This window comes from Pelophylax lessonae (assembly GCF_965119305.1).
Source record: "Pelophylax lessonae genome assembly, chromosome: 2".
In the NCBI taxonomy this organism is placed as follows: Eukaryota; Metazoa; Chordata; class Amphibia; order Anura; family Ranidae; genus Pelophylax; species Pelophylax lessonae.
In genome coordinates this window covers 736,797,998-736,824,971 of record NC_138769.1, presented here as the reverse complement: position 1 = coordinate 736,824,971, position 26,974 = coordinate 736,797,998, and the positions used below count along the sequence as shown (strand labels likewise).

Genomic DNA, 26,974 nt, shown 5'->3' with positions numbered 1-26,974 from the left:
AGATCTCTTCCTTTATGTTTATCGGTGAGAATCCCTCTGGAGGTGATAGGCTATCCATAGCCTTTACTATCTGAAGGTCCCTGTGTATATACAACGCTGTGATTGACCCAGCAGTGGGTCTATAGTGGAGGTGGGATTGCACTAATCACAAAAGCACTAATTAAGTTTTGCACAAGATTCTTTTGGACACGTGGATTCACCGTTTATTTGATTGATTGTATGGACATTGTGACATGATAAAAAACTGGGAATTGTTGACATAACTGTGGACATCATGTCCCCAAGGTGAATAAGGACATAGAAAACTAAGAGAACTATGAAGATCTCGCCCCTGGAATTGCCAAAAAATATAACAATAATTCCTTGAGCAATGAGCCATTTCTGCTTCTCAGATAAGTTCCCCTTGTCTCCATTGATCTTTTTAGCTATCTGTAGGGGGGTAATTCTTCCCAATGACTACAAGTGTAAGGAGCATTCTTCCCACTAACCATCAGACTAATGTATCATGGGTTGTAGATATAGTAACTTTTAGCAGGGGTTCCTTGAAACGAGAAATTGACTACAAGTGTTCCTCTGTGTTGAAAAGGTTTAGAAAGGCTGGTCTAACCCTTTCCATAGAAATAGGAGAAGGACGCCGCTCAGGTGAGGCTGAGTAAACCGGTACTGGTCAGATCTGCCATCCAGAACTCGTGCAAACAAAGAAGTTGGACCGCACTTGGAAAATGTGAAATCAAAGATGTCTTTTATTCCTCATAACGAATCCATACAGACAGTGCATTGAGAGACATGCCAGGTTGACGCGTTTCACGATATAGATAATCGCTTACTCATAACCACACCAACCAAATGCGGTCCAACTTCTTTGTTTGCACTAACCCTTTTCAACTCAGTCCAAAAACAAAAAAATTTGGTTTGCATAAGGTGCCTATCCTGAAGAGAAGAAAAAAGGAGCTTTTCCAAAGAGAGATACAATAACGAGGCCATGCAAATCCACGAGATACTAGGGCTTTCATTAGTTGCCTTGGTGTAGTTATGCCCTCGGTATTGGAAGAGTTATTCTGGCCGGCTTGGTAAATACCTTCACTCTTACTTCATTACTCCTCCCTTACTTGTTGTATTCATTACAAAAGTCAATGACCTGAAACTACAGACGTTTTGTAAAATTGTTCTCCACGTATCTCATCATGTATAATTATTATTATCAAAGGATGATGTCTTGTCTATATTATTAGTTTTTTTTCTCGCCTATCTACAGATCCCACCAAACCTCCCCTGTTCAGTCACACTTCAGCCAGGTCCTGAGGACACTGGAAAGGTATATTATATATTTAATAGAGGTACTGCCCGCTGGTGGCGGGGTATGAGGTAACACATGTAGATTCTCCACCTGGAAATGCTGATAGGACATGGGTGTGGTTGTTACAGTTCTGCAGGACCAGACTTACCATTAGGCTAAGTAGACCTGTGCCTATAAGTAAAGAGGCATGTAGGCAGGTAGTGGTTAATGCTGCCCCGCTTGGGAAGGTTGGAGTTAATTGTGTTTGCTGGGTTTTTCTTGGTGGTTTTCTTGGGTCTGACCCCCTGGTCCTGTGTGCTATAAAAGGGATGGAAGCCTGGACCCTGGGTCTTACTGGGGGGGAGGCTTACTAAAGGGGGGGGGAAGACTCACTCGCTCGTCACGGATCCGCTCACCGAAGTCTGAATTTCCAGTGCCATGCCAAGGTTGGAGTTCCCGCTACCAAGGGGGATTGTTGGAATTAGCATTCCTCCCTGAAGAAACCAAGCATAGGGGGGCATGGGTGTTAAGTGGGGGAAGATTCATTTTTGTACAATGGGGAAAAGAAACTGTTTGTTGTTCAGTGGAAGAAAGACATTGTTTCCCAGTGGGGGAGGGACATTGGTGCTCAGTGGGGGGACATTGTTGTTCAGTGGGGGAAGAAACATTATTGAACACTGGGGGAGGGACTGTGGTGCTCTGTTGGGTGGGGGGGCATTATTGTACAGTAGGGGGGTGTTGGTGTACAGTGGAGGAGAGGGGGAGGAGACATTATTGTTCTGTGGGTAGAGGAAACATTGTTGCTCAGTGGGAGAAGGGCATTGTTTCTCAGTGGGTGACGGACATTGGTTCTCAGTGAGAGGTATTGATACAATGGAGGGAAGAAACTTACGTAGATGCTCAGCGGAGGAGGGACGTTATTGCTCGCTGGAAGGACATTGTTGCTCAGTGGAGGAGGAACATTGTTGCTCAGTGGGGGGGATTTGTTGCTCAGGTGGAGGGTCATTGGTGCACTGTGCAGAAGAAGCATTGTTACTCAGTGGGAGAAGGACATTTTTTCTCAGTGGAGGAGGGACTGTGGTGCTCTGTTGGGGGGGGGGCATTATTGTGCAGTAGGGGGGGGCATTGGTGTACAGTGGGGGAGAGGGGGAGGAGACATTATTGTACTGTGGGTAGAGGAAACATTGTTGCTCAGCGGGAGAAGGGCATTGTTTCTCAGTGGGTGAGGGACATTGGTTCTCACTGAGGGGTATTGATACAATGGAGGGAAGAAACTTTGATGCTCAGCGGAGGAGGGACGTTATTGCTCACTGGAAGGACATTGTTGCTCAGTGGAGGGGATTTGTTGCTCAGGTGGAGGGTCATTGGTGCACTGCGCAGAAGAAGCATTGTTACTCAGTGGGTGAGGGACATTGGTTCTCAGTGAGGGGTATTGCTAAAATGGAGAGAAGAAACTTTGATGCTCAGCGGAGGAGGGACGTTATTGCTCACTGGAAGGACATTGTTGCTCAGTGGAGGAGGAACATTGTTGCTCAGTGGGTGGGATTTGTTGCTCAGGTGGAGGGTCATTGGTGCACTGTGCAGAAGAAGCATTGTTACTCAGTGGGAGAAGGACATTTTTTCTCAGTGGAGGAGGGACATTGGTGCTCAGTGGAGGAGGAACATTGTTCAGTGGGTGGGATTTGTTGCTCAGGGGGAGGGTCATTGGTGCACTGCGCAGAAGAAGCATTGTTACTCAGTGGGTGAGGGACATTGGTTCTCAGTGAGGGGTATTGCTAAAATGGAGAGAAGAAACTTTGATGCTCAGCGGAGGAGGGACGTTATTGCTCACTGGAAGGACATTGTTGCTTAGTGGAGGAGGAACATTGTTGCTCAGTGGGTGGGATTTGTTGCTCAGGTGGAGGGTCATTGGTGCACTGTGCAGAAGAAGCATTGTTACTCAGTGGGAGAAGGACATTTTTTCTCAGTGGAGGAGGGACATTGGTGCTCAGTGGAGGAGGAACATTGTTCAGTGGGTGGGATTTGTTGCTCAGGGGGAGGGTCATTGGTGCACTGTGCAGAAGAAGCATTGTTACTCAGTGGGAGAAGGACATTTTTTCTCAATGGAGGAGGGACATTGGTGCTCAGTGGGGGAGGGAAATTGTTATTCAGTGAGGGAGGGACATTAGTGTTCAGTAGGTGAAGAAACAATGTTGTACAATTGAGGAGGGGTTACTGGTGTTCAGTTGGGGAGGGACATTATTGTACAGTGGGGGGAAGGGACATTGGTGTTCAGTCGGAGAAGGGTGTAGTTTCTCAGTGGGGTAAGGGTGGGGTGAGGGCATTGGTATGCAGTGGGGGAAGATTCCTCACTGTATAGTGGGGGAGTAAACATTAGCTGATAGCAAATTTAATTAAAAAACCTACAATGCTGGGCTACAGCTACAGTGGGCACTCTCAGGGGTTGATACATTGTTATCATTTAGACAGTATGGACTCTGAGGGGTAATGCATTGTTATTGTAAGACAATGGGGACTTGAAGAGTGATATATTGTTGTTATAAGGAGATTGTGGATGACATTTGTTTCTCGGTCCCCCAGGCCTGTGGTGTGGACTATGAAGTGAAGGCTTTCTGTGCCGAGACCTTGGAGGAGAAAATCCATAAAAGGTAAAAATATATTTCTGGGTTTTATGTATAATTCATAATATGTTACTTATCAAATCATCTCAGGGGTATGATATATACCTAGTCTATGGCACAACAGCACTCCTGTACTTATACTACCACTGAAGACGGAACTCCACACCTCTTCCACCTTTCAGTCTATGGGACAGACAGCACTTTTGTACTTATACTCTCATTGGAGCCCCCCTGCATTCCAAGCAATATTTTTTCAGTCTATGGCTTTTACAGCACTTCTGTACTTATACTATCAATGTAGGCCAAACCTGGATTTCCCAGAAATACTCTCCCAGTTTATGGCTCTACCACCACTTCTGTACTTATGCTATTACTGGAGATTGAGCCCCTCTCTCCCTAGGAATACTCTTCCAGTCTATAGCTATTTTAGAATTTCTGTACTTTTGCTATCAGTAGAGGCCGAACCTTGCCCTTCCCAAGTATCATGCACCAGTCAATGGCCTGAGAAAAACACTTCTGTACTTATACTATCACTGGAGGCCAAACCCCACTCTACCCAAGTGTCTCCCCCCGCACCCCCGTCTTTGTCCTGAATAACACTTGTATACTTATACTATGACTGGAGGCTGAGGCCATCCTTTCCCAGGAATACTTTACCAGTCTATGGCTTGAATAGAACGTCTGTACTTATACTATCACTAAAGGCGAAAACCCACTCTTCCCAAGTATCCTGCCCAGTCTATGGCCTGGTTAACACTTCTGTACTTATACTATAACTGTAGGCCGAACCCCACTCTTCACAAGTGTCATCCCCCAGTCTTTGTCCTGGTTAACACTTCTGTACTTATACTCAGGGCTTTTTTTCTCCATGAATAGGTGTAGGTACTCCCCTCTTCCGAGTCACTCCTTGTCTCAACCACCTACCCACCTCCGAGCGCTGTCCTTTGGTTTCACCCCCTACCCACCTCCCAGTACCCCCCCCCCCCTTTTAGAGAATACAGAACCAAGTATCATGTTGTGGTTCCAGGTAATTTGTATGGAATTTGTTAATGATAGCTAAAAAAGCAGTAAAATAGATCCCCTGGAATCAGCAACAATAGATCCCCCCAAAAAATAGTTCCCCCAAGCAACAATAAATCCTTCACTGCAACAATGCCCCCCCCCCCCCGACACAACAAAATGCCCTCCAGCAACAATAGATCCACCCCAGCAACAATAGATCCCCCAGCAGCCAGAATCAATAGGCCATTCACCTCACCCTACTGACCCCAGCACCCCTTTGCCATTGCATACATTCAGACCGGAGATGCCGGAACTGCGTTCCCCCTGAAAAAAAGCCCTGCGTTATACTATGACTGGAGGCTGAGGCCCGCTCTTCCCAGGAATACTTTACCAGTTTATGGCTTGAATAGCACTTCTGTTCTTATACTATCACTAAAGGCCAAACCCCACTCTTCCCAAGTATCCGGCCCAGTCTATGGCCTGGATAACACTTCTGTACTTATACTATAACTGTAGGCCGAACCCCACTCTTCCCAAGTGTCCTCCCCTAGTCGTTGGCCTGAATAACACTTCTGTATTTATACTATGACTGGACGCTGAGGCCCGTCCTACCCAGGAATACTTTGCCAGTCTATGGCTTGAAAAGAACTTCTGTACTTATATTATCAGTAGAGGCCAAACCCCGCTCTTCCTGTAGAGCATGGCTCGGAAAACACTTCTGAACTTATACTGTCACTGGAGACCAAACCCCATTCTTCCCAAGTATCCTTCCCCAGTTTAAGGCTCAGAAAACACTTCTGTACTTGTATTATCAGTAGAGGCCAAACCCCACTCTTTGCAAGTATTCTTCCCCAGTCTACTGCTCAGATAACACTTCTGTACTTTTACTATCAGTAGAGGCCAAACTCCACTCTTCCCAAGTATCTTACCCCAGAGTATGGCTCGGATAACACTTCTGAACTTATACTATCACTGGAGACCAAACCCTATTCTTCCAAAGTATCATTCCCCAGTTTACGGCTCGGAAAATACTTCTGTACTTGTATTATCAGTAGAGGCCAAACCCCACATTTCTCGAGTATCCTGCCTCAGAGTATGGCTCGGATAACACTTCTGTATTTGTATTATCAGTAGAGGCCAAACCCCACTCTTCCCAAGTATACTGCACCAGAGTATGGCTTGGATAACACTTCTGCACTTATACTATCACTGGAGACCAAACCCCATTCTTCCAAAGTATCCTTCCCCAGTTTACGGCTCAGATAACACTTCTGTACTTGTATTTTCAGTAGAGGCCAAACCCCACTCTTTGCAAGTATCCTTCCCCAGTCTACTGCTCAGATAACACTTTTGTACTTATATTATCAGTAGAGGCCAAACTCCACTCTTCCCAAGTATCCTGCCCCAGAGTATGGCTTGGATAACACTTCTGCACTTATATTATCAGTAGAGGTCAGACTCCACTCTTCCCAAGTATCCTTCCCCAGTCTACGGCTCAGATAACACTTCTGTACTTATACTATCAGTAGAGGCCAAACCCCACTCTTTGCATGTATCCTTCCCCAGTCTACGGCTCAGATAACACTTCTGTACTTATATTATCAGTAGAGGCCAAACTCCACTCTTCCCAAGTATGCTGCCCCAGAGTATGGCCCGGATAACACTTCTGAACTTATACTATCACTGGAGACCAAACCCCATTCTTCCAAAGTATCCTTCCCCAGTTTATTGCTCGGATAGCACTTCTGTACTTATACTATGACTGGAGACTGAGGCCCGCCATTCCAGGAATACTCTACCAATCAATGGCTTGGATTACACTTGTACTTATACTATCCCTGAAGGCCAAACCCCACTCTTACCAAGTATCCTCCCCATTTGGATAACACTCCTCCCCATTTGGATAACATTTGGATAACACTTCTGTTAATATTAAAACTAGAGGCTGAGCACCGTTCCTCCCCAGGAATATTCTACTAGTCTATTCTTTTTTTTAACCTGTGGTAATGTGCAAAAACTAAACATCTAAGTGTGCAAAAAAAGTGCACGTAGAAAAAAAACACACACAAAAAGGTGCACTTAAGGCCAGGTGTCTCTCTAGTCCACCTCCCGAGGAAGTAGGACTCTACCCTGCAACCCCCCCCCCCCCCCCCCGAGGCACAAAGTCTCCTGACTCAACTTGGTCCAGCTGAAGCCGTCTAGCGAGTACTAGGTGAGGGGCTCCCCCGAAGAGAGTCCCCCCCCGGCAGGGGAGGAATAAACCTGATGGCCACACATCTTCCCCCTAGACTTCAGGCTAGGCCCGAGGACCCCCACCCTCCATCTTAGTGAAAAGATACACTGACAAAAGTGCAAAGTGGCAAAACCATAAATTGAATAAATAGCGCCAGTGCATTTGCTAGGCTTGGTAGCAAAATTTGCCCCAGACTTTGCCAAAGAGGCGCTGTGCACAAAAAGAAACACGTAGTTGATGTGGCAGTGTGCTCTTTCTCACAGTGGGGTTCCCACACCCAAGTGATATTACAAAAAAACCCTGGGGTGACCAACTCTCAGGGGGCACTGACATCGCCCAGCCCATGTCCAGACCAGGTAGACCCATTCACATCAGAAGGCACTGGAGCCCACCAGCTTTCCCAGGAAATTGCCCCCTCTGGATCAGCTGTGGGTAAAGGGTTCTGTATATGGAGGTTTTATTTTTTCTATTGGTTGAACTGGATGGACATGTCTTTGTTTCCTCCAGACTATCTATGTAATGATGTAACAGATCTTCTTTGTATCCCGCATGCACATTACGATCTCGTATCCATAGAAAAGACACGGGCCGCTCCACCGCTGACCTCATTCATGGCTCTTGTGTCTATTCTCCTGCCTGGGCGGAGGTGCATTTTCTGCTGCTGCTAATTGCAAAGCTTCATCTCCCTCCACATGACTTCATCCTCCCCTCCTCCCCCGGCGTCTCCATAACATGCTGACTGCGCTCTGGAGAGAGCGATTCGCGGCGTTGCCATTATTCATAAAACAAATGATCATGTATAATGTGTTTACATTGACAAAGGCGCCCTACTCCCCGGAGAGCAAACAGAAATAGGAAAATACCAACTTCTTCTATTATTATAGAGAATGTTTATACAGCAGAGAACGTGACATTTACTCCAGGTGAATCAACCACTGATATAATACACATGCACTAGGAAGATTCCCATGCAGTAAATGTTTAATGAATGTCACAATCCCTTCTTTATAAACATGATCCGATGTGTCAGCCCAGGCATCACCTAAAGTGCTGGTACTGTTTTCGGTGAAAGCCCAATTCGTGCCTTGGTAATGGTGAAGCTCCATTGGTTTAATGGGCTTTAAATGTCTACTGAGCCCATTTTTGCTTTCCTAGTGAGGATAATACCTTAGTTAGTGTTTCATTTAGCCAATGGGGGTTCTGCCTCCTATAGAGATATCTCCTCCTCTTCCACTGCCAACCTCTCCTGTTTTATTGGCCAATTAGACTGCAAAAAAATGACTGTGCAACCTCAGGCTGTGATCACGCCCCCTACCCAAGTGCCTGTTATTCTATCCTTGTCCCCACCCCTGCCTAGACCACACCACTCCCAGGCAGTGCACCTCTGTTCAGGCCAGTTAGATTGCAAAAAACAGGACAGAACCCGATCACTTACTCTGTGTCCTCGTATGGCTGTCCCCACACTGCCTAGACCACTCCACTCCCAGGCAATGCACCTCTGTTCAGGCCAGTTAGATTGCAAAAAACAGGACAGACCCCGATCACTCACCCTACCTAAGTGTGTGTCCTCTCCAGTCCTAGGCAATGCACCTCTGTCCAGCCCTATTAAAAAATGACTGTGCAACCCTCTGCTTAGTTACCCCCTCCAAACCATTGTGGTTCCAAGTACCAGGTCTTCTTCCCTTGTTCCTGATCACTACAACAGGACAGACCCCAATCACTCCTCTTACCCAGGTGCCTGCTCTTCCGTTCTTTAATCTTCCCCTGCCTAGACCAATTCACTCCCAGGCAATGCACCTCTGTGCAGACCAATTAGACTGATAAAAAGTACTGGACAATACCCTGCTCATCCACTCCCTCCAAACCACTAAGGTCCTAGATGACCAACCTCATTCCCCTGTCTCTGGCCACCATAAAATATCAAGTTCCAATCACTCACCCTAACAAAGTGCCTGCTCTCTTAAATCTGTCCCCATCCCCGCCTCAACCACTTGTCAGGTCTCCTTCTCTTGTCCCTGGCCACCAAAGGAGGACAGACCCCAAATACTCACCCTACTTATGTGTGTGTCCACTGCTCTTCTATTCTTTTCCCCACCCCGGCCTAGACCACGCAATTCCCAGGCAACGTACCTCTATGTTGGTTTGTAACTCCTTGCTTAGTCACCCCCCTCCAAATAAGGTTCAGTCTCATGAGCCTGATCTCCTTCCCCTGTCCCTGGCCACCATAAAATGACAGACTCGGATCACTCCCTCTACCCAAGTGCCTGCTTTCCCCTCCCTGTCCCTTCACCGTCTAGATCACTCCACCTTCAGACAATCATCCTTGGTCCATACCTGCCCAGACTACTCCACTCCCAGCCAATGCCCCCCTACCCCTTACTCTAACCACTCCAGCCTTGCCCATCCTGGGAATGAGCACATTTTCTAGTAGATTTTTATAAAAGTCCCCCTGGGTTCTTGCTTCCTATAATAGACTCATGCCTTAAAGTCAATGGAGTAATTTTGGCTGGAATACTCTGTAAGACACTTCATGTGATGTAGATAATTATTCTTTTTTATTACAACCCTGAGATTCATTGCTCGGGTGGTGATATTGAAGACAGACCCTCCCATTTAGCAGTCATTTGGGGAAGTGATGTAAGACATACGTGGTTTATTTACAACAGAAGAGAAGGGTAATACTCCAGAGTAGTGATCAACCGATTATCGGCAAAGCCGATATATCGAGGGCCGATATGCACTTTGCCCGATATATCGGAATCGGCCTTTGGATTTACCGATATTGCCGATATTTCGGGAAAGTGCTTGTACTGGGGTGATGCCTGCAGATAGAGGCATCACCCCAGGCAGCTAGAGGCATCACCCCGGTACCGGTGTCCATAGCCGACAGCCATAGCCATAGCCACCCGTCTTGTAATGACAACCGATGCGGCTGAGAAGACGCTCGGCTGTCGTTCCAAGGAGCGGGAGGGGACGTCCCCCCCCCCCTCTGCCGCCGCCTTCCGCGGCTCGCCCGGGTCTCCTGTCCCACCGGGAGACCTGGGCATCCTACCTTCACCGCCACTGTCTGACCTGGTCTCCATCTGCACCGCCGCCATCTGACTGGGTCTCCATTTCTTTGAATTCGGCACCGCCGAGTACCCGGAAGTGATGTCATGACATGACATCACTTCCGGGTACTGGTGGCGCCGAATTAAAAAAACTTACAGCATTCAAAACAGCCAAACTTGCCATTTTGAAGTGCAGAGGAGGGGTTTGGGGTCTTTTACCCCCAGATCCCTCCACCACAGAACCTGTAAACATTTAAAAAAAAAAAAAATTAATGTCCGAAAATATCGGCCAATATCGGTCAATATCGATATCCAATGACCAAAATATCGGTATCGGTATCGGCGGTAAAAAAAACGATATCGGTCTATCAATGCTCCAGAGTATACAGTTCACCTTAAGGGAATATTTGTTCCTTGAATATCAGATGGTGACCATTTGATTCTATAAGATTGTTAAAAATCACACGAACTTCTCCCAACTGATTTGTCCTCAAGGAAGCCATATAAGGCTTTCTCAGATTTTTCCCAGAACATCAAACCTCCAAAATATCTAATTCTTGCTTCCTATGAGCATTCACAGCCCACTACATGTGTGGCAACATCCCCTGGAGGTACAGTAAATGTTGGGCACCAATGGGTTACAGCCATGTAAAATGAGAATATGAGCCATGAGCCAATGGGAATAATGGGGGACCTCGTCTTTATTTCTCCTCTTTGTGTCTTTATAGGAATTCTGTGCGTTTAGTGATCCGCAAGGTCCAGTATGCTCCGGAGAGGCCAGGACCGCAGCCCATGGCCGAAACCACAAGACAGTTCCTGATGTCTGATAAACCCTTACATCTGGAGGCATCTTTGGATAAAGAGGTAATCTTCTTATCAGTGAGTCACTCCAGTCCAAGGATGGGTTTTTCGATAGCACTTTGTCTTCACCAAGGGTTCCTGTGATGAGAATAAGGAGGAGATTGGTTCCTCTGTATGCTGCCCCGCCACTCCTCCTATCCAATTCACTTGTGTTCTGCTGTCTCTGGGCCCCTGCATGCTCCCCTGATCTCCCCCTCCCCCAATGTGCTCCCCCCCACTATGCTCCCTCTTCTCTCCTGCCGGCTGCTGCAGGGGATGTGTCACAATAAAGAACCAGGAAGGGGTCGGTAAATATGTAATTTACCAGCTCCTTCCTTTTCTGAATGGACAGAGTCATAGTCAGTCACATTGTAAAAAAAAAGAAAGAAAAAAATGATAAAAAATAATACAATTAAAATACCAAAAAATAAAAATTACTGACACCAGTGGGTGAACTTCCAGGATCGCAAAGGTCACACTTGCAACCGGGCCCTGGCATTCCACCACCGTGGGGAGGCCCCAAGATGGCAGGAAGGGACCCCACTGCAGAACTTGTGAAAGGGTCCCTCAGCGGGACCGCAATATAGGGCCCCGCAAGGAGAGTAAAGGGCCCCAGCATCAGTGGGAAAAGCCCTATGCTTGGAGGGAAGGTCCCCGGCCAGGGGTCCAGGGGGCCATTCATGGTTTTTTGCATCGGGGCCCTGAAGGTTCTAGTTACGCCTCTGGTCCTCACCCTTGGTACACCCAGATAGGTGACATCTGGAGACGTCATTAACCCTGCATCAAAGCCATCTAATATGAGAGTAAGGATAAAAAAAAAAAAAAGCCAAGAGTACGGTGGCCAACACAGGTCCAAAAAAGGATAATCCAATGAAGGTTTTGGGTTACTGTGGTCTTTATTGGTAACCTGTCCTCGACAAGGACTCCTGTGATGAGAATGGGACTTCACAGTCCTATGTGCTTTCTTGGTATTTCTTAGGGATGGGTGACATCTGGACAGTGTACACTCCTGTAATCTCTCCCTGAGGATAGAGACCCCTGTCCATAACCTGAATAAATATTTTTTGTGGCTTGATATAAGTGGCTATAAAACTCTGTGTGTCAAAGCAATCCAAAAAAATAAAATTAAAAGTTAAAAAAGGGTTAAAAACTTGATGTGATTCCTCAACTTCACACTGAAACATGGACCTCTCCCTATATCCAAAATCCTGTATGGATTCCTTGAAGGACTGGACAGTCCGACTTCCAATGATCCTTTTTGGAATCAACCAAAATTAAAATGGGATTCAAAAAGGATTCATCTGAAGCTGGAATGGCTCCAGAGTCACAGGGGGATACAGATTTCTAAGGGTGCTCAGGGTGTTCCAGAGTCACAGGGGTCACTGGTTGACAAAATGGTGCTATGGAATCACTGGGGTCATGGGGTAAAATGGGATGCTCAGCATGCACTGGTATCACAGGGGTCACTCAGGGTGTTCTACAGTCAAAGGGGTCACATTGTAACACAGGACACTCAGGGTGTTCTGCAGTCACAGGGGTCACACAGGACACTCTGTGTGTTCTGCAGTCACAGCGGTCACACAGGATTCTCTGGATTCACAGGGACCATGAAGGGGCACAGTGTTCTCTGGGTGACACAGGTTTCTTAGGGTGCTCTTGGGTCACAGAGTGACACCGGATGCACATGGTGCTATAGAGTCAAAGGGGTCAGTGAGTGACACAGGATGATCAGAGTGTTCTGGAGTCACAGGGTAATTGGGGGGACACAGGATCCTTAAGATGCTCTGGATTTACGAGGGTCACAGGGTGACAAATGATGCTCAGGGTGCTATGGAGTAACAGGGGTAGCACTGGGTGACACAGGATGATCAGGGTGCTCTGGGGTCAGAGGAGTCATGAGGTGACACAGGATGCTTAGGGTGCTTAAGAGTCACAGGGGTCACTGGGTGATACATTATACTCTGGGTACCATAGTGGTCACTGGGTGACACAAGGTGCTCTGGAGTCACAGGGTGACACATGATGCTCAGGGTGCCATAGAGTAACAGGGACCACAAGGTGCCATAGGGGTCACTGGGTGACACAGGGTGCTCAGGGTGCTCTGGAGTCACAGGGTGACACATGATGCTCAGGGTGCCGAAGAGTAACAGGGGCCACAAGGTGCCATAAGGGTCATTGGGTGACACAGGGTGCTCAGGGGGCCATGGAGGTCACTGGGTGTCACTTGATGCTCTGGGTGTCATGGAGTAACAGGGGCCACAGGGTGTCATAGGGATCACTGGGTGACACATGATGCTCAGGGTGCTGAAGATTAACAGGGGCCACAAGGTGCCATAGGGGTCACTGGGTGACACAGGGTACTTAGGGTGCCAAAGAGGTTTCTGGGTGTCATGGAGTAACGGGCCACATGGTGCCATAGGGGTCACAGGGTGGCACATGATGCTCAGGGTGCCATAGAATAACAGGAGCCACCGGGTGCCATAGGGGTCACTGTGCATCACATGATGCTGTAGTTGCCATGAAGTACCAGGGGCCACAAGGTGCCATAGAGGTCACTGGGTAGCACAGGATGCTCAGGGTGCCATAGAGGTCACTGGGTGACACATGATGCTTAGGGAGCCATAGAGTAACAGGGGCCACGGGGTGGCATATGGGTCACTGTGCATCACATGATGCTTAGGGTGCCATGGAGTAACAGGGACCACAGGGTGCCATAGGGGTCATTGTGTGTCACATGATATTCAGGGTACCAAGGAGTAACAGCGGTTAAAGGGTGCCATAGGGGGTCACTGTGTGTCACATGATGCTCTGGGTGCAATGGAGTAACAGGCGCCACTGGGTGCCGTGGGGGTCACTGGGTGACACAGGATGCTTAGGGTGCCGTGTACCAGGGGCCACAGGGTGCCATAGGGGTCACTGGGTGACACAGGATGCTTAGAGTGCTTTGGAGTAACAGGGGTCACAGGGTGTTACAGGGGTCAAGGGATGACTCAAGATGATCAGGGTGCTCTGGAGTCATGGAAGTCATGGGGGAACACAGTTTGATCTGGAGTCAGTGGGTAATGGGGTGTCATTGGGTGACAAAGGATGATCAGGATGCTCTAAAATCATTGGGGTCATGAGGGGACACAGGGTGCTGTGAAGTCACAGGGGTCACGGAGTGTACAGGGGGTCACAGGAGCGGACAAGCAATGCTGCAGCGGAGAAGCTCAGCTAAGGTATAGCGCCATGTTGCTTAAACCAAAATTCAAGCTTCACCATTTAAAGTGGGCACCAATCAGGAGAGCTGTCTCCTTATTGGCCACTGTGCCAGTGCCCTGGGTAAAACCCAAAACTCTATTGCCATATCTGTTCACCCTTATCTGTTTCTGCATGTCTCTGTCCCTGGCATCCCACAATGCCCTGTGCTCCCTGTGGACTGGCATCCCTAAATAATCATGGGGTACACAGGGAGAGTACGGGTGACAACACTATCCCCCATAGATAGCTGGTGTTGTCACCCTAGAATCAAAGTCTGCAAATTAGCAGGATGAAAAATAAAAAAAACAAAGCAACAAAGTTGGATCAAGTGAAGGGAAGGAACTATTTTTGTTCATTTTTATTTGTTGCTTTTAGATGTATTGATTTCTCCATCATTTTCTAGGGAGCGCATATATCGCCATCTAGTGGTCATATGCCATATGGCACACACCATCAATACATGGAACAATACCTGAACCTGAAAGTATTTTATATACTGTTACTGATCAGCTCCATGATTAGTACAGGGACTCAGCGTTAATAAAGTATCTCACAAAAGTGAGTACACCCCTCGCATTTCTGTAAATATTTTATTCTATCTTTTCATGTGACAACACTGAAGAAATGACACTTTGCTACAATGTAAAGTAGTGAGTGTACAGCTTGTATAACAGTGTAGATTTGCTGTCCCCTCAAAATAACTCAAAGTGGTTAAAAATGGCATGGGGACCCCCATATTAGTACCAGACCCTTGTTTGAGCATGGAACCCGGCAGGTCAGGAAAGGGGAGGGGAGGGGATGAGGGAGCACCCCCCCCCCTGAACCATACAAGACCACATGCCCTCAACATGGGAGGGTTGGTGCTTTGGGCAAGGGGGGGCTCTGCCAAAGCCCAAAGCACCTTCTCCCCATGTTGATGGGGACAAGGGCCTCTTCCCGACAACCCCTGGGCTGTGGTTTTCGGGGTCTGCGGGTGGGGGGCTTATCGGAATCTGGAAGACCACTTTAACAAGGGGGCCCCCAGAGCCTGACCCCCCCCCCATGTGAATGGGTATCGGGTACATCGTACCCCTACCCATTCACCAAAAATGTCTAAAAAATTAAGAAACACAAGAAACTGTTTTTGACAAATCCTTTATTAAAAATAAAAAATAAGAAAATAGTTTCCTTCGATGTAAATCCATCTTCAATCACGCCTCCCGCCGCATCAGAAAAATAGAGAAAATAAGAAATGCTCTTGACTCCTGGGAGGCTACCCGTTGTATGCCTGCTCTGCACTTGGACATTTCTCATATAGACAATGAGCGGGGCCCCCTGGCTACGTCACCCGGTGGCACTGCCCCCATTCTGATGTCACGTGATGTCAGAAGGAGGGGGCGGTGTCACTGGGTGATGATACATGTCCCCCATGGCAGTACCCAGACCCCCATACCCCTTTTATGGCCAATTAAAAGCCTTCAAAATAGGTACTTTTTATTTTTCCTGTTCAGGAGTTCTGCTGCAAACAGAATAAGGGGTCAAAAAAGCCAAGGAGTTTCCAGTCACTACTTACCAACCAGCCTGCCACCAACCAAATTGACCTGTCTAATAGTATGCGTTAAAAACAGGGGTTTCGTTGCACACATTTGCAAATACATGCGTAAGCTGCAGGCCCCGGCAAGTCACCCTGATATCTGCAGACCCTAACTCTACCTTTAAAGAGTCTCCACAGTGAGAGCACATGTATTAGACCGGTTATAGGTGGGGGAAGGGACCATTTTTTGTATAAACTGAATAGGGGGGTGTTTGGCCCATCCCTATAGATGAAGAAACCGAAAGATACAAAAAGGAACAATGTTTCTTTTTATGTTAGTGTTTTAGCAGCTGAGCAATGTTGTTGATAAACATTGCCCAGCTTGGTTGTTAAGGACACGGCGGCCCCTCTCCTTAACCGCTTGCCGACCGCCGCAAGTAGATTTACTGCGGCGGTCAGCCCCGGCCAGGCAGAGTGACGTTAATTAACGTCACTAGCCTGGGAGGGTCTGGGGAGCGAGCGCGCGCCCGCGGAGGCGCGCTCCCGCTCCAGCGCGGTCACGGACCCCCCCGTGCGTGTGACCGGCGGACCCGATGTCCGCCGGTCACTCGGTGATCGTCGGGGGAGAGGGAGAAAGTCAGGCGGCTTGTGTAAACAAGCTGCCTGTCATTCTCCTCGGTGTAAAAACACTAATCAAACGGTTCTACTATGTAGAACCGTTGATCAGTGTCCTTACACCTCAAGCCACAGCCAATCATAGTAAGAATCACGCCCCTAGGGACACACACAGCCCCTCCCTCTCAAATAAAGTTAACCCCTTCACTACCAGTGTATTTTTACAGTAACAGTGCATATATATAGCACTGATTACTGTAGAAATGTCACTGGTAACCCCAAAAGTGTAAAAAATGTCAGTCAAGGGTCCGATCTGTCCGCCGCAATTTCGCAGTACCGCAAAAAAAATCGCAGATCGCCGCCATTACGCGTTAAAAAAAAAAACAACAAAAATGACAAAAATCTTTCCCTTTGTTAGTAAACGCGATAACTTTTGCGCAAACCAATAAAGATACGCTTTTTGCGATTTTTTTTACCAAACATATGTAGCATAAAACAAATTGGCCGAAAATGTTAAAAAATTTTGATTTTTACATTTTTTTGGGGGGAAATTCATATAAAAAAATGTGAAAAATATTGTTATTTTTGCAAAATTTATGCTCTTTTTTTGTTTATAGCGCAAAAAGTAAAAAGCGCACAGGTGATCAAATACCACCAAAAGAAAGCTCTGTTTGTGGGGAAAAAAGGACGTCAAATTCGTTTAGGTACAGCGTCGCACGACCGCGCAATTGTCCGTTAAAGTCACGCAGTGCCGAATCGCAAAATACCCCCTGGTCGTTTAGCAGCCAAATCCTCCGGGGCTTAAGTGGTTAACAACCGATAATTGCCAGTGTGACGGTACTCAGCGTCACTGGGAGTGAAAGACAGATACTTAATGGTTTGGATTGCTTCAAGTGGGACAGTAATATTTGTCAGCAATATCTCTCAAGGAATATGAAGATTTAATCCCACTTTACACTGTGAGACCTATAGCCTGTCGCCATGAAGCCTGACTCCTAAATAACCATAGCAATACGTAGATGTGTATTCCATGTATTTCCATACAGGAGACGGCCAGACTATCATCGGCAGTCTTGTCCTATTGTCTATCTATTGAAATGGAACGTGGATTGTGTTAAGTCTGCTTGTCCCATTGTTAAATGTTAATGAGCCCACATTGTTCTGTCCAGATGGCTAGATAATTAGTTCAGGTTAATTCTGTTTCTGTATACAATTTCATCTGCATATGATAATGTAATCAGGCAACTCCTGACCTGTGTGTGTGTGGTAATATGACCAGGAGGGGGCCCATGCTGTATATAAATTCTGTTTGACTGTTCAATAAAGAGTGGTTCTAGTTCAAGCTAGGTGTCAGGCTAGCTTTGTATGGAGGGCAGCTGGAAAATCTGATATCTATGTTCACGACTGTAAGGAAGATGTATACTGACGGAAGACCACAAGTTCAGTGTGGGTCGGCGGTTCCGTTACAGCCGGCTTTTTTTTTTTGTTTCACATTTCATCTGTCACTGAGAGAATCCCACTGACAGGTGAAAGAACCGAGCCTGAAAGTATTGGTTTCCAGTATCTGTGAATTTGTGCAAGTACCGATACTCGTGCAAATGCTTAGTATCAGCAGGGCTGAGACAAAGGGGGGGGGGGGGGGGGGGAAGGAGGAGAAGCTGCATTGGGCGCAATGGTTTATTTCAGTGATGGGTGCGCCCTGACCCTAACCCTAAGGGAAGGGGGTGAACGCAGTTTGGAATCTTTGCCCTGGGTGTTGGATGACCTTGTCCCGGCACTGAGTATCGGCACCAATACCGGTATCGGTGCAACCCTAGTAATATATATATACACTGCCTGGCCAAAAAAAAAGGTCACACACTCTAATATTTTGTTGACTTTGATTACGGCACACATTCGCTGTGGCATTGTTTCGATAAGCTTCTGCAATGTCACAAGATTTATTTCCGTCCAGTGTTGCATTCATTTTTCACCAAGATCTTGTATTGATGATGGGAGAGTCGGACCAATGCGCCAATCCTTCTCCAGCACATCCCAAAGATTCTCAATGGAGGTAAGTTCTGGACTCTGTGGTGGCCAATCCATGTGTGACAATGATGTCTCATCCTCCCTGAACCACTCTTTCACAATTTGACCCCGATGAATCCTGGCATTGCCATCTTGGAATATTCCCGTGCCATCAGGGAAGAAAAAATCCATTGATGGAATAACCTGGTCATTCAGTATATTCAGGTAGTCAGCTGACCTCATTCTTTGGGCACATCCAGTATCTATCCAATAGGAGAGTCACTGCATGCTTAGTTTAGTTAGTTGCTTAGTTAATTCCAGGTGGCGACTTTATTTTTGGCCAGGCCGTGTATATTGATCGGCTCTGTGATCAGGACCCTCTGCATGGACTGTTGGGGGTCTCAGCAGTAATCTGTTATTTTTCTCTGCAGATCTATTATCACGGAGAGCCCATTAACGTCAATGTACATGTGACCAACAACACAAACAAGACTGTGAAGAAAGTGAAGATTTCAGGTACTTTCTGTCTCCTTCTCTCTGATTTCTGAATTTTTGGGGGAGGAAGTCCTAAAAGAAACCTGAACTATTTTCCTTCAAAATTCACATCTTAGGACAACATTTGCAGTCATTGAATTACTTGGGAAAACATTTCTATTCTGTTTAGATGATGTGAATATTTATTTTTATGTTTTCTTTGTATTTTTTTTCTTCTGTGTTTCTTCTGTGTTTAAAAATATTTTTGTATTGATATAGAACCGCATTTGTCAAACACAAGGCCCGCGGGCCGAATCTGGCCCTCCAGGTCATTTCATGTGGCCCTCACGTGTCTCCTGCAGCTGCAGCACTCCCCTGATCTCCACCACTCCCTGTCTCAGCAGTCGGCAGCATAGAGGACCACAGAACTCCTCCTTGAGATCCTGCGCCTCTCTGTGCAGCTTCAGCACCCCCTCATCCCCACCTCTCCCTAGTCTCAGCATTCAGAAGACTCCAGTCCTCCTTCAGACACTGCACTTGCTGCTCCTGAGCTCTGCTCCCACTGTGGGAGCAAGGGTTTGGGGTTGGGGACCCTTGACTTCTGATAAGGGGCTCTTGGCATCTGGTACTCTGGACATGTAGTCTTACAGATACAGCCGGCCCATGATGAAATCGAGTGCTCATGGGGCCCACGATGAAATCGAGTGCTGATGCGGCCCACGATGATATCAAGCGCTGATGCGGCTCACGATGAAATTGAGTGCTAATATGGCCCACGATGACATCAAGTGCTTATGTGGCGCACCATGAAATCGAGTGCTGATGCGGCCCACGATGAAATCGAGTGCTGATGCGGCCCACGATGAAATTGAGTGCTAATTTGGCCCACGATGAACTCTAATGCTGATGCAGGCCACAATGATATGAAGTGCTTATGCTGCCCAGGATGAAATCGAGTGCTGATGCGGCCCAGGATGAAATCGAGTGCTGATGTGGCCCACAATGAAATTGAGTGCTGATGCGGCCCGCGATGAAATCGAGTGCTGATGCGGCACACCATGAAATCGAGTGCTGATGCGGCCCTCAATGAAATTGAGTGCCGATGCGGCCCGCGATGAAATCGAGTGCTGATGTGGCCCACGATGAAATTGAGTGCTGATGCGGCCCGCGATGAAATCAAGTGCTGATGCGGCACACCATGAAATCGAGTGCTGATGCGGCCCTCAATGAAGTCAAGTGCTGATGCGGCTCACGATGATATTGAGTGCCTATGCGGCCCACGATGATATTGAGTTTGACACCCCTGATATAGACACATCGTTAGTGAGGTTGATGAAAGTACATTAGGTGCAACAGGTTAAAAGTCAATAGAAATAGTTACATTGTTTATCGGTATTGTATAACTCTACTTGTTTTATCTCCTTTCTCTTATTCTTGTCTTTTCTTCATTTGAAAAAAATAAAAAATAATAATGAGGAGGCTGGTTTGAATTTGCGTCATATTTTGATGTTAGGAACTCCTATAAATGGCATTATTTTAGCATTACAACCTCCAGCCTGTAGATGACGTAAATCGCTGTTTGGTCTCGTTGCAGTGCGACAGTATGCCGATATCTGCCTCTTCAACACTGCGCAGTACAAGTGCCCTGTAGCTGTGGAGGAAGCTGAGTAAGTATTGTGCAAACAGCTTCACTTTGGGAGAGACAACAGTTCACTCACTGCATTAAAGTCCAACTTCAGTCAAAACTGAGCTGACAGAATTAGGGATGGCGAACGGTGAGCAACCACCCCCCCTTTCTGAACCATACCAGGCCACATGCCCATAACATGGGGGGAGGGCGGGTGGATGCTTTGGGGTAGCCCCCCCTTCCCCCCACCCCAAAGCACCTTGTTCCCATGTTGATGGGGACAAGGGTCTCTTCCCGACAACCCTGGGCTGCGGTTGTCTGGGGCTGCGGGTAGGTGCCCCCAGATCCCAGCCCCCTCCCCCATGTGAATGGATATCAGGTACATAGTAGCCCTACACATTCACCAACAAAGTGTCAAAAAGTAGTAACCACATGAAACAGTTTTTGACAAGTCCTTTATTAAAAAATAAAACAAATTGTGTCCCTCGATGTAAATCCATCTTTAATCTCGACGCCCGCCCACCTGAAAACTTGGTCAGGTAGATACTGTAGGTCAGGAGCCTAGGCCAGGAGCCAGGTGGGTATCAGAGCAGACATGGTCATGTGGATAGCTGAAGTCAGGAGCCAGGTGGGTATCAGAACAGACGTGGTCAGAAGGAAACCTATATCAGGAGCCAGGTGGGTATCAGAGCAGACATGGTCAGGTAGAAAGCAGGGGTCAGGAGCCAGGTGGGTCTCAGAGCAGACGTGGTCAGGTAGATAGCCGAGGTCAGGAGCCAGGTGGGTATCAGAGCAGACGTGGTCAGAAGAATGCCTAGGTCAGGAGCCAGGTGGGTAACAGAGCAGACATGGCCAGGTGGATAGCTGAAGTCAGGAGCCAGGTGGGTATCAGAACAGACATGGTCAGAAGGATGCCTAGTCAGGAGCCAGGTGGGTATCAGAGCAGACATGGTCAGGTGGATAGCCAAAGTCATGAGCCAGGTGGGTATCAGAACAGACGTGGTCAGAAGGAAACCTATGTCAGGAGCCAGATGGGTATCAGCGCAGACGTGGTCAGGTGGATAGACGAGGTCAGGAGCCAGGTGGATATCAGAGTAGATGTGGTCAGGTAGATAGCCAAGGTCAGGAGCCAGGTGGGTATCAGAGCAGACGTGGTCAGAAGGAAGCCTAGGTCCGGAGCCAGGTGGGTATCAGAGCAGACGTGGTCAGAAGAATGCCGAGGTCAGGAGCCAGGTGGGTATCAGAGCAGACATGGTCAGGTGGATAGCTGAAGTCAGGAGCCAGGTGGGTATCAGAACAGACGTGGTCAGAAGGAAGCCTAGGTCAGGAGCCAGGTGGGTATCAGAGCAGACATGGTCAGGTGGATAGCCGAAGTCATGAGCCAGGTGGATATCAGAACAGACGTGGTCAGAAGGAAGCCTAGGTCAGGAGCCAGGTGGGTATCAGAGCAGACGTGGTCAGGTAGATAGCCAAGGTCAGGAGCCAGGTGGGTATCAGAGCAGACGTGGTCAAAAGGAAGCCTAGGTCAGGAGCCAGGTGGGTATCAGAGCAGACGTGGTCAGGTGGATAGTCGAGGTCAAACACAGGAAGCAGGCAGGAGACAGGTCAAGGACAAGCTGGGTCAGTAACAGGAGGCACAGGAACAAGAATATCACAGGGATAACACACTGGAGGAGCCAAAGATCAACCAGCAACTGCAGCCACTGACAAGCTTCCTTATCAATGCCTACTAGGCTGGGGCGTGCATGATTGAGCGCCAGTGTGCCTGCGCGGTCCGGCGCGCATCTGCGCTTGCACCTGTTCGTGTGCACACACCCATTCGCCAGTGCATGTGCTCTGGTGCGCATTGGTTATGTACTAATGAAAATTCCCTGAGCACTTCTATAGTAGTTGATTCTCTGACAGTTATATCTGTTTGAAAAAGGCAAAAACTACCTGTTGATCCTACCGGAAATTCAGTCAGCTGATAACTTCCTTCTGTCTGTGCTGCACTCTTATTAGTTACAATCCCCAGATATCTTTGTTGACTACAGAACACAACCCTGTTATAGAGAAGTGGAGGTGTTCTGTAGTTCTGGCCTAGGGTGACAACACTGCTCTTCTATAGATACAGTTCAGTGAGTGTTGTCACTCTAGGACAGGAAGTGTGTTACTGGCAACGATCATCAGGAAAAAAACAGCCTGAAAAAAAGGAAACTAATGCAGCGGCCACATTTAGGGACTGGTAAGCCGCAATACGGTGCACCCGGACAGTATTAACAGGGCTTCACTTCTTCCACATTTTATGTTACAGCCTTATACAAAATGGATTAAATTCATTATTTTCCTCAAAATTCTACAAACCACCCCCCACAATGACAATGTGAAAGACGTTTGTTTGAAATCTCTGCAAATGTGTTAAAAATAAAAAAGGAAAAGACATAAATATTCACAACCTTTGCCATGACACTCAATATTGAGCTCAGGTGCATCCTGTTTCCGCTGATCATCCTTGAGATGTTTCTACAACTTGATTGGAGTCCACCTGTGGTAAATTCAGTTGATTGGACATGATTTGGAAAGGCACACACCTGTCTATATAAGGTCCCACAGGTAACAGTGCATGTCAGAGCACAAACCAAGCCATGAAGTCCAAGGAATTGTCTGTAGAACCTATGAGACAGGATTGTATGAAGGCACAGATTGGGGGAAGGGTACTGAAACATTTCTGCAGCATTGAAGGTCCCAATGAGCACAGTGACCTCCATCATCTGTAAATGGAAGAAGTTTGGAACCACCAGGACTCTTCCTAGAGCGGGCCATGCGGCCGAACTTAGCGATCGGGGGAGAAGGGCGTTAGTCAGGGAGGTGACCAAGAACCCGATGGTCACTCTGACAGAGTTCCAGAGTTTCCCTGTGAAAAGAGAGGAGAACCTTCCAGAAGAACAATCATCTCTGTAGCCCTCCACCAATCAGGCCTGTATGGGTGTGGCCAGACAGAAGCCACTCCTCAGTAAAAGGCATATGACAGACCGCCTGTAATTTGCCGAAAGGCACCTGAAGGACTCTCAGACCACGAGAAACAAAATTCTCTGCTCTGATGAAACAAAGATTGAAGTCTTTGAGCTGAATGGCAAGCGTCATGTCTGGAGGAATCCAGGCACCGCTCATCACCTGACCAATACCATCCCTACTGTGAAGCATGGTGGTGGCAGCATCATGCTGTGGGGATATTTTTCAGCAGCAGGAACTGGGAGACTAGTCAGGATCGATGGAAAGATGAATGCAGCATTGTACAGAGACATCCTTGATGAAAACCTGCTCCAGAGCACTCTGGACCTCAGACTGGGGTGAAGGATCATCTTCCAACAGGACAACGACCATAAGCACAGAGCCAAGATAACAAAGGAGAAGCTATGGGACAACTCTGTGAATGTCTTTGAGTGGCCCAGCCAGAGCCCAGACTTGAACCCAATCGAACATCTCTAGAGAGATCTGAAAATGGCTGTGCACCGACCCTCCTTATCCAACCTGATGGAGCTTGAGAGGTCCTGCAAAGAAGAATGGGAGAAACTGCCCCAAAATATATGCGCCAAGCTTGTAGCATCATACTCAAAAATACTGGAGGCTGAAATTGGTGCCAAAGGAGCTTCACCAAAGTATTGAGCAAAGAGCGTGATACTTATGTACATGGGATTTTTTTTTTATAAATTTGCAAAGATTTCAAACAAACATCTTTCACATTGTCATAAGGGGGTATGACAGTGAAAACAATGAATTTATTCCATTTTGGAATAAGGCTTTCTATACTTTCCGGATGCACTATATATGATAGTTCTGTTCTTGGGTTTAGATACACTTTAACCAAATCTCTTTTTCTCAGTAAAATGGGAATAAGGTGGAGCCCCTGTCAGGGATCTACCTATCCCAATGTGAATGTGATTTTTGGTAGACTTCACCAATACCTAGGGGCGTATTCCCTAAGCAATGAATGTGACGTTCATACAAGGGGCGTATTCCCTAAGCAATGAATCTGACGTTCATCCAAGGGGCGTATTCCCTAAGCAATGAATGTGACGTTCATCCAATGGGGCGTATTCCCTAAGCAATGAATGTGACGTTCATCCAAGGGGCGTATTCCCTAAGCAATGAATGTGACGTTCATCCAATGGGGCGTATTCCCTAAGCAATGAATGTGACGTTCATCCAAGGGGCGTATTCCCTAAGCAATGAATGTGACGTTCATCCAATGGGGCGTATTCCCTAAGCAATGAATGTGACGTTCATCCAAGGGGCGTATTCCATAAGCAATGAATATGACGTTCATCCAATGGGGCGTATTCCCTAAGCAATGAATGTGACGTTCATCCAAGGGGCGTATTCCCTAAGCAATGAATGTGACGTTCATCCAAGGGGAGTATTCCCTAAGCAACAGACTTGTATAAAGTACTCGAAATTTCTACTTTAGTAAAAGTACAAGTGCTCGATCAAAAAATTACTTGAGTAGAAGTGGAAGTGCTCGCAGAAAAAGTTACTTAAGTAGAAGTACTAAAGTATTCAACATTTTTTTTACTTAAGTATTGCAAGTAGTTTTTTCAAAAAATTTGCTACTTAAGTACTAAAAGTAAAAAGTACCAGTAGTTTTGAAAAAAAATTTCTACTCAAGTACTGAAAGTAGAAGTAGAAGTACTGTGTTATGTAGTTATTAAAGAAATAAGTCAAAAGTTTGAACATCATATTGTTTTTATTATTTCAAATGATTTATTCAAATGATTAACCTGTGTTTGTTAGTAGTTTCTTGATGCACTTTAAGCGCTGTAGCACCATTTATTTGTTTGTTTCATATTTTCTTTTTATTGGAAAGATTTGGTATAGCAGCTTTTATTATACACAGCCTTTATTTTCGTATGCGCTGATTTACAAATGACATTATACACATTTTTTTGAGCTTTATGCAACCTGACATCTACTGTTCTGGCAGTGGTAATTTTTTTAAAAGTAACGAGTAACTATGCAGCACAAAAAAAAAATACTTGAGTAGAAGTATCGAAATCATCGAAAAAATGTAGTGAAGTAAAAGTAGAAGTAGGAGAAAAAAATTCTACTCTAGGAAAGTACAGATACCGCATTTCGGTACTTAAGTACAGTACTTAAGTAGTTCTACTTCGTTACTATACATCTCTGCTAAGCAATGAATGTGACGTTCATCCAAGGGGCGTATTCCCTAAGCAATGAATGTGACGATCATCCAAGGGGAGTATTCCCTAAGCAATGAATGTGATGTTCATCCAAGGGGCGTATTCCCTAAGCAATGAATGTGACGTTCATCCAAGGGGCGTATTCCCTAAGCAATGAATGTGACGTTCATCCAAGGGGAGTATTCCCTAAGCAATGAATGTGACGTTCATCCAAGGGGCGTATTCCCTAAGCAATGAATGTGACGTTCATCCAAGGGGCGTATTCCCTAAGCAATGAATGTGACGTTCATCCAAGGGGCGTATTCCCTAAGCAATGAATGTGACGTTCATCCAAGGGGAGTATTCCCTAAGCAATGAATGTGACGTTCATCCAAGGGGCGTATTCCCTAAGCAATGAATGTGACGTTCATCCAAGGGGCGTATTCCCTAAGCAATGAATGTGACGTTCATCCAAGGGGAGTATTCCCTAAGCAATGAATGTGACATTCATCCAAGGGGCGTATTCCCTAAGCAATGAATGTGACATTCATCCAAGGGGCGTATTCCCTAAGCAATGAATGTGACGTTCATCCAAGGGGAGTATTCCCTAAGCAATGAATGTGACATTCATCCAAGGGGCGTATTCCCTAAGCAATGAATGTGACGTTCATCCAAGGGGCATTTTGCCTAAGCAATGAATGTGACGTTCATCCAAGGGGCGTATTCCCTAAGCAATGAATGTGACATTCATCCAAGGGGCGTATTCCCTAAGCAATGAATGTGACGTTCATCCAATGGGGCGTATTCCCTAAGCAATGAAAGTGACGTTCATCCAAGGGGCGTATTCCCTAAGCAATGAATGCGACGCTCATCCAAGGGGCGTATTCCCTAAGCAATGAATGTAACGTTCATCCAAGGGGCGTATTCCCTAAGCAATGAATGTGACGTTCATCCAAGGGGCGTATTCCCTAAGCAATGAATGTGACGTTCATCCAAGGGGAGTATTCCCTAAGCAATGAATGTGACGTTCATCCAAGGGGAGTATTCCCTAAGCAATGAATGTGACGTTCATCCAAGGGGCGTATTCCCTAAGCAATGAATGTGACGTTCATCCAAGGGGCGTATTCCCTAAGCAATGAATGTGACGTTCATCCAAGGGGAGTATTCCCTAAGCAATGAATGTGACATTCATCCAAGGGGCGTATTCCCTAAGCAATGAATGTGACATTCATCCAAGGGGCGTATTCCCTGAGCAATGAATGTGACGTTCATCCAAGGGGCGTATTCCCTAAGCAATGAATGTGACATTCATCCAAGGGG

The 26,974-nt window shown here is 46.8% G+C and overlaps 1 protein-coding gene across 3 annotated transcripts in view; it reads left to right on the top strand.

Moving 5' to 3' along the window:
• The window catches only part of LOC309546344 (beta-arrestin-1), a 302,331-nt gene that overhangs the window by 207,762 nt on the left and 67,595 nt on the right, over window positions 1–26,974 (top strand). For all 3 annotated transcript variants that reach the window (XM_082245973.1, XM_082245971.1, XM_082245972.1), the window contains exons 6-10: window positions 1,256–1,315; window positions 3,857–3,924; window positions 10,911–11,046; window positions 18,829–18,913; window positions 20,466–20,538. In XM_082245973.1, the coding sequence (XP_082102099.1) occupies window positions 1,256–1,315; window positions 3,857–3,924; window positions 10,911–11,046; window positions 18,829–18,913; window positions 20,466–20,538 (422 nt within the window). The remainder of the gene's footprint in view (window positions 1–1,255; window positions 1,316–3,856; window positions 3,925–10,910; window positions 11,047–18,828; window positions 18,914–20,465; window positions 20,539–26,974) is intronic.